The sequence below is a fragment of the Sinocyclocheilus anshuiensis genome, unplaced genomic scaffold (genome assembly GCF_001515605.1).
Source record: "Sinocyclocheilus anshuiensis isolate Anshui unplaced genomic scaffold, SAMN03320099.WGS_v1.1 scaffold1114, whole genome shotgun sequence".
Lineage (NCBI taxonomy): Eukaryota > Metazoa > Chordata > Actinopteri > Cypriniformes > Cyprinidae > Sinocyclocheilus > Sinocyclocheilus anshuiensis.
The window spans coordinates 371,748-379,303 of NW_015540838.1; the positions used below are offsets into that span (position 1 = coordinate 371,748).

At 36.5% G+C, this 7,556-nt stretch overlaps 2 protein-coding genes across 2 annotated transcripts in view; both read left to right on the top strand.

Annotated features, from left to right (window-relative positions):
- The window catches only part of LOC107687472 (draxin-A-like), a 4,887-nt gene extending 2,331 nt beyond the window's left edge, over positions 1-2,556 (top strand). Inside the window, exons 2-7 of the mRNA XM_016484829.1 lie at positions 201-670; positions 762-943; positions 1,246-1,360; positions 1,679-1,771; positions 2,270-2,359; positions 2,444-2,556. Of these exons, the coding sequence (XP_016340315.1) occupies positions 202-670; positions 762-943; positions 1,246-1,360; positions 1,679-1,771; positions 2,270-2,359; positions 2,444-2,556 (1,062 nt within the window). The 5' untranslated portion in view covers position 201. The remainder of the gene's footprint in view (positions 1-200; positions 671-761; positions 944-1,245; positions 1,361-1,678; positions 1,772-2,269; positions 2,360-2,443) is intronic.
- A 1,286-nt stretch (positions 2,557-3,842) lies between these two features.
- On the top strand, positions 3,843-7,199 carry LOC107687399 (protein-S-isoprenylcysteine O-methyltransferase-like). The gene is made up of 5 exons (XM_016484716.1): positions 3,843-4,105; positions 4,430-4,518; positions 5,507-5,676; positions 5,937-6,154; positions 7,000-7,199. Exons 1-5 carry the CDS (start codon positions 3,887-3,889, stop codon positions 7,180-7,182), a joined length of 879 nt encoding a protein of 292 aa, XP_016340202.1. The 5' UTR covers positions 3,843-3,886; the 3' UTR covers positions 7,183-7,199.
- The last annotated feature ends 357 nt before the right edge of the window (positions 7,200-7,556 follow it).

A 7,556-nucleotide genomic window follows, 5' to 3' on the forward strand; every position in this document is an offset into this window, starting at 1 on the left:
AGGCGTTTTAGGAAGGCGTGGACGAGTCTTAACTTTTATAAAGAATATCTCTTTTGGTTTGAGACTTTAGTCTTTGCAACTTTAGGGATCTTATCTATTCACGAACAGCTTGTAACACTCCAAAGAGAAAGGAAAACTTGAAATCGCATCATATGACCCCTTTAATGCTGTATTATTTGTTTCATCTTTTCTACCCCTAGAATGGTGGCTTTATGTTGGTATTTCGTCTCATTTCTCCTCCTTGACATGGTGACCATGACACTGAGCACCGAAACGGGCCACAGTTCAGCCATGGAATTCTTCAGCGACAATGTCATTATCCCGCCCAGGTCAGAGGCTTCCATACATCAACACAGTCATCACAGGAAGTACAGAGGTCGCAAGGAGAGGATGACAGCAGGTCAGCTCAGAGAAAGGCCCTGCATTACTGTGTTCCACACCCAAAATGAAGGGCGAGACGTGGAGGGCCTCAGTCCCGTCCGCTTAGAGATGGAGCCAGGAGATAAAAGACAGGTAATCACTCCAAAAAAGAGGACCTCCATGGGGTTTGATTCTTTAATTCCAGAGCAAATGAATATCTCTCCTGGTGCTGAGACTCCTGAGAAGGCAATGAGACGTCCCACTGGTCCCAATGTGTTCGGGGGGCACATCGTTAGGACTCATGATGAAGGTAAAAGAAACTCTCAAACTTTCCAAAGTAAAACTCCTTTATAAATGTCCTGCCATTTCTTAATTATCTGCTTGGCATTTTCTTTTCATAGTGTCTTTGGCATCAGGGAAGAAACGGAGGCTTTCTTTTGATCAAAGGCTCAATAAAAACTCCTTTGGGAGTCCCACAGAGCCAGTGTTTCCTGCAGCCACTGTTGGCTCCTTCATATCGCCAGTAACTGCAGCAGTTGGTGGGGAGCCCTCCACAAAGCCAACCCCCTCCAGTAAACCACAGGTAACCATCATCTAGCTGTTCAGTCTTTTCAGTCACACTGATTAAAAAATATCTCAGCTTCTCATCTATCAGTGTCTAGAAACAGGCTTAGTAAAATTGAATCCCAATGAACCACATTATGAGGGATAATAGGTTCATGCCATCAATTAAATCCACACATTAATCAATTTCTTGGTTTTTTTTGGCTCAAAAAGGTATAAAACAGACCAGGATTAACAAATGATTTACATTCATATGAAAAAGTGTAATTTCAACACCTCATATAGTGGCATGAATACTAAATATGTTGTTTTGTACCTCAGGTCGGAGGTTATTCAGGTGGAGATGTGACGCCCACTTTCAACATGGCATTCTTCGACTGGACCGATTATGAAGATATGAGGCCTGCACACAAAAAGCTATTTTCTAAGAAGCGAGGTGGGTCAATGTTTCATATACAAATACAGATATTTTGTTCTGCTTTTATGTTTGTGAGTTTTAATGTTGAGAGATTCAGTTTTTAAGTATGCTTGCTTTGAAATGGTGACCTGAGATAATCTGTGCATGTTTTGCAATATATGCTAAATCGTTTGTCAGAATAATGTGTATTGCTTTACATTTGGGACCACGGGAATGAGCCATTTAGGACTATTAGGCACATTTTTTTCCCATACCTCATCAGTCTCTGCATGGAAAACGCCAAATGTCAAATTCCCTAATGTGTAAAAATGAAATGTAGTAAATGTTTCTATCCAGGTTCTGACAAACAGGCCACAAAAAGCCCCAGCACTGAGCTTGTGACACTTACATCAGATAAGAGCTGCAAACATCACCTAGATTGTCTGCCAGGTGACTTTTCCCACATGCATTTCTCTTTGTAATTTGAGTAATTATAATGTAATATCCTACCACTCAGAAGATTTTTTAATAATACTTTTATTCAGCAAGAACTTATGAAATTGATCAAAAGTGACAGTAAAGACATTTATAATGATACAAAAGATTTTTATTTCAAATAAATGCTGTTCCTTTTAACTTGCTATTAATCAGATAATGTTTCTTGAGCACCAATTCATCATATTGGAATGATTTGTGAAGGATCATATGACACTGAAGACTGGAATAATGGCTGCTGAAAATTCAATTATTTTAAATTGTAATAATATTCCACAATATTTCTGTTTTTACTGTATTTTTGATCAAATAAATTCAGCCTTGGTGAGCATAAGAGACTTCTTTCAAAAACATTACAAATCTTACCGACCCCAGTAGTATAATTCAAAGTCATTTGATTAAGTGAAATAAATGATGACACCATTTTTACCTCTTTTTCATGAACTTTCTCAGGGTCTTGCTGCAATCTCAGAAAACATGTATGTGAGCGTCACAACCGCGGCTTCAACAACAAGTGCTATGATAGCTGCATGTGTGAGGAAGGTGAGCAAGTGTTTTTGGACTAACTGTTACTCATGCTGACAAAGTAGAAGCTGTATTTAAAATGTTCCTTCCCTGTTTTTACAGGGCTTCGGTGCTATGCTAAATTACACAGGCATTACCGCATCACACGCAAAAAGGGACAATGTGTTGATCCTGAGGGTATAAGCTTAAACCGTGGCATGTTCATTATTGTTTAAATGAGGCAGGAGAATTTGTCATATTTTCCATTCCAAATTCATGTGATTATATTTTCCACTGTGTTGGAACATTTTATATTCATTCTTATCCATGTTTATGTGTATCCTATGATTGCTTTCTTAGATATAATTGTTTCTGAAATTTGTAAAACAGCAATATGCATAAGACTGATTATGATATTTGCAGGAGAACATATGTATACCTGCAAGGCCAGCTGATTCAAATGAATGAAAATGAGCTACAGTGTTATGATATGTGTGGTATTAAGATTGAGAGACATGTCATTTGTAACAAATTTATTGACAGTTATTACATGTAGACATAAGTAATTTTATGTATTTTGTGCTTGTGTTCATGTGGTTGAGTGTTGAGTTGTTGGCATCACAGTGGAACAGTAGTGAATAGATGGACTTGAGCATGCAAAGACAGTCTAATGTTGCGACTGCAGCGTCTGCCAGGTCCCCAGTCCTTCCAATCAGACGAGCAGCTTTGGAATGGACACACAAAGAAGGACACAAGGGAGATCTCCATCTCACATTATTAAACCATTAAATCTTCCTTTCAGCTCAAATCTGAATTACTCTACAACTACTTTGTTATTGTGAAATAATGCTTCTCGTCATGTTCACTGACAGCCATGTATTTGTTATTATAGGAGAAATATTGTGCTTTGCTGATTTGACACCGGCAGTATGTTTTGTAGTATTCACCACCACCATCACCATCTAAATTCCACATATTACAGCTGTAGATTAATATTAAATTCTCATTGTATTAAGTGTACGTGGGTTGTTGATTAAAAATGGGGCTCTTTTTCCACATCTTGAGTGAATCAACATTTTAGTTTTATTGCTTTATTAGTAAATTGTACAACATACAGCCTTTGCATTGCATGGTAAAGAATAATCTCATTAAACCTAACTGTGTAATAATAATAAAAATAATAATTTTTAATATTTGTATAGAACATTAACAGCTTGGCACATTTGATTTCATTGTAAGGAAACAATAATGTGTGTACGTGTGTATGGTTTTAAATAAATTGATTAAATATTAATATTATTATATATCATTACTTCTATTATTATTTCATTTTTAGAAAGCTTGAAATGATTCCTCATAAGTTTTCAGAATCTTACTACTACTAATAATAATAACAATAATAATAGAATAATTTAATCTTTTAAAATTAAAGTCGCACATCAGGATAAATTAATGCATATCTACATTTCAATGAGCGTGAAAAAGCTGTCAAACCAATTAGTAAAGAAGTTAGCGTGAGCTCTGAATCCACGCGAGATTTCTCGGCGAGATCTTGCTGTTTTCAACATGGCAGGCAGCAGGTTTGTGCTAGAAGGGAGGATAAGTATTATTAGCTTTATCTCAGGACTGGGCGTCATCATAATACCTTTACTTGTGAAATTCGGCTCTCACATTGACTGGATATTCGATTACCTCACGGATGTGAACGGGAAAATAGCCATTGCGGTGTATATCACAGTTATCAATGGCTTCCTACTAATCATATACAAGGGACCTTTATACAAGGTAAGACTCAGAGAGACAGTCTGAATCAGATGTGTTGTACAGATAGAGCACATGTGTAATTACTTGGTAACCGAACCACTGTCTAGTGCTGTATACGTGTTTTAAATGAATAAAGATATCTAGATGTGTAGTTGCAAAGGCTACAGAATTCTGTCACTGGTAATTCCCCGTGTCAGGTATAATCCTGTTACATCAGCACTCTAATGGGATCTCCTATAGGTTTCTCTGTCAATATAAATAATCTCTCCAAGAACACCGTTTACTGTATGTGGGTTTGCAGAATCAGGATCTGGCTCACAATTTCCTGCCTTTTTGCTTAATCAGGTGGCTGTTCGAGCCTGCTTTCTTGGATTTGCCTTTGGATGCGGTCTCATTTTAAGTTTTGCAGATACAACATGGACATACTTTGGCTGGTAATTCAACTTTTTTTAAATGTTTTAGATCTATTTGAGCTTAATTTAGACATTTAACATACAGTGGTGGCCAAAATTATTAGAACACTGGTATTTTCACAAGCTAAAAAATGGTTTTAAGTCAGATATTTCTATCTTTTGCTGTAATGTGTCAGTAGGAAATATCAGTTTACATTTACAAACGTTGATTTTGCCATTAATTGTAATAATCCAGTGAGATTTTTGTTTGCACAAGGAGTCTGACAGCAGCCAGTTCTTCACATAGAGATCGGATCTCACCATCATCCAGTCTGTCTGGGATTACATGAAGAAACAGAACAAACTCAGACAGACTAAATCCAGGAGAACTGTGGAAATGTCTCCAAGATGCTTCAAGAAACCTACCTGCAAAGCTACAGTACTGTTAAAAGTTTTAGGCACTTGTGTAAAAATGGACGCTGTCAAAAATAATGTCATATATAGATTTTCTTTAAATTACTTCAACATTTGGTGTGACCATCCTTTGCGTTTAAAGCAGCTTTTGTCCTAGGTGCACTTGAGCATAGTTTTTCAGGTAGCTTTGCAGTTAGGTTTCTTGAAGCATCTTGGAGACGTTGCCACAGTTCTCCTGGATTTAGTCTGTCTGAGTTTGTTCTGTTTCTTCATGTAATCCCAGACAGACTGGATGCAATCTCTGTGTGAAGAACTGGCTGTTGTCAGACTCCTTGTGCAAACAAAAATCTCACTGGATTATTACAATTAATGGCAAAATCAATGTTTGTAAATGTAAACTGATATTTCCTACTGACACACTACAGCAAAAGATAGAAATATCTGACTTAAAACCATTTTTAGCTGGTGAAAATACTAGTGCTCTAATAATTTGGGCCACCACTGTAAATAAGGACTGTAAACAAGTATGTATGGTTTTTACAATTGAATGAATTTTGCTAGATTAATGGAATAATGTCAGTCTGTATTGACGTTTTGTTTTGTTTTGTTTCACTAGGTATATGTGTTCACTGTCATTTTTTCACTACTCTGAGTACCTGGTAACTGCCATGATCAACCCGCGCAGTCTGTCTCTAGACTCATTCCTGCTCAACCATAGTGTTGAGTACGTAGTAGCAGCTATTTCCTCCTGGATCGAGTTCACTGTGGAACAGCTCCTTATTCCAGGTTTGATACGATCTAGACTTTGTCAAACTTATAGTGCTTAGCACATTCAGTTAAAAATAAAAACTGAAACATAATAATGCAATATAAAATAATATAATATATTGCCAAAGCTTTGTTTGTTTGTTTTATTTTAGAGTGATTGAAATGAAATTATTCTAAAGTTTACAGAATTATTATTATTATTATATGAACTATTTTTCTCATTATTGAAATGAAGTGATTAACTTTAACTGAATTTCACTGTTTGTTTTCCCCTACAGAGATAAAGCAGGTGAACTGGCTCTGTCTGGTGGGTCTGGTGATGGTTCTCTGTGGGGACAGTCTGCGCAAAGCTGCCATGTTGACAGCAGGATCCAACTTTAACCACATAGTACAGAATGAGAAGGCCCAGACCCATATGCTGGTCACCACTGGAGTTTACGCTCTCTTCAGACATCCTTCCTATGTGGGCTGGTTTTACTGGAGCATTGGCACTCAGGTTCTTCAACCATTATTTCAATGGAATTTATATTTATAGTGAATATCAATTCAGAATATATATATATATATATATAATTTTATTTATTTTTTATTTTTTTAAAGAAGTTTTGTGTTCACCAAGGCTGTATATATTTGATAAAAATGCTGTAAAATCAGTTATATTGTGAAATATTATTACAATTTAAAATAACAATTTTTCCTATTTTCCTATTTAAATACATTTTAAATGTTAATTTATTCCTACGATAGCAAAGCTACATTTTCAGTAGTTATTATTCCAGTCATCAGTGTCATATGATATCATCATATTCTCATATGCTTGCTTGTCTGGTGCTGATCTGGTGCTTATTATCAATGTTAAAAATGTTTTTGCTTCTTAATATGTTTGTGGAAACCTTAATACCTTGATATTCCTTGATGAATAGAAAGTTCAAAAGAACAGCATTTTTTACTGTTTGATCAATTTAATGTGTCCTTGCTAAATAAAAGTATTTTTTAAAATCATACTTTTTAATGTAGTTTATCTCAGTTTCCACAAAAATATGAAACAGCAAATATGGTTTTCAACATCAATAATAAAAATAAATGTTTCTTGAGCAGCAAAAGCCTGGAGTAATGGCTGCTGAAAATCCAAATAGAAAAACTTAGAATAGTTATTCTAAATTGTAACATTTCACAATATTACTGTTTTCATATTTTTGATCAAATAGAAGTAGCCTAATGAGCCTTCTTTTAAAAACATAAAATCTTAACTATTCCAAATATTTGACTGACTGCTTAATTGTTAGTCTAAATAAAAAATGTTTTATTTAAACCTGTATTCTTGCTTCTCCTTTCCCCCAGATAATGCTGTGCAACCCAATATGTATACTAGGATATACATTCGCCAGCTGGCGGTTCTTTCGGGAGCGTATTGAGGAAGAGGAGATCTTTCTCATCCATTTCTTTGGAGAGGACTACGTTGAGTATAAGAAGAAGGTCTTTACTGGCTTGCCCTTCATCTCAGGGATCAGGGTTAACTCCTAAAGCCTGTACTGCATTGAACGGAGGAAATAGCCTGAAAGTGCACACCTGGACACCGCTGACTGGCACTCGGAGCGAGCTAGTTGCCTGGTGGCATCATGTCGTGCCCCCTTGGGCGCGGCACAGATATATGAGGTGGCAGCACAGTAAAACTGACTCACTGATCTGCTCCGAGACACAATGGTCTGCTCTGAGCAGGGTGGCGCTTCCACCCTCAACACCATCAGAGATACTACACAAACACCACATTCCTCAGCATCTGTCTTGTCTCCTGCACTTCATCGCATTTCTGTTCTTACATTCTGTCTTACTCCTACTCATTTACATACCAGTCATATGTCATGCATCCTCATATTTACAGTCTTTGCACCATGTAA

What these genes read in the sequence shown, in the direction of transcription:
- LOC107687399 (XM_016484716.1), top strand. Translation starts at nt 3,887, where the DNA reads ATGGCAGGCAGCAGGTTTGTGCTAGAAGGGAGGATAAGTATTATTAGC. An exon ending in GGAACAGCTCCTTATTCCAG is followed by an intron (nt 5,677 to 5,936) that starts GTTTGATACGAT and finishes TTTCCCCTACAG; the next exon opens with AGATAAAGCAGGTGAACTGG. An exon ending in ACTGGAGCATTGGCACTCAG is followed by an intron (nt 6,155 to 6,999) that starts GTTCTTCAACCA and finishes CCTTTCCCCCAG; the next exon opens with ATAATGCTGTGCAACCCAAT.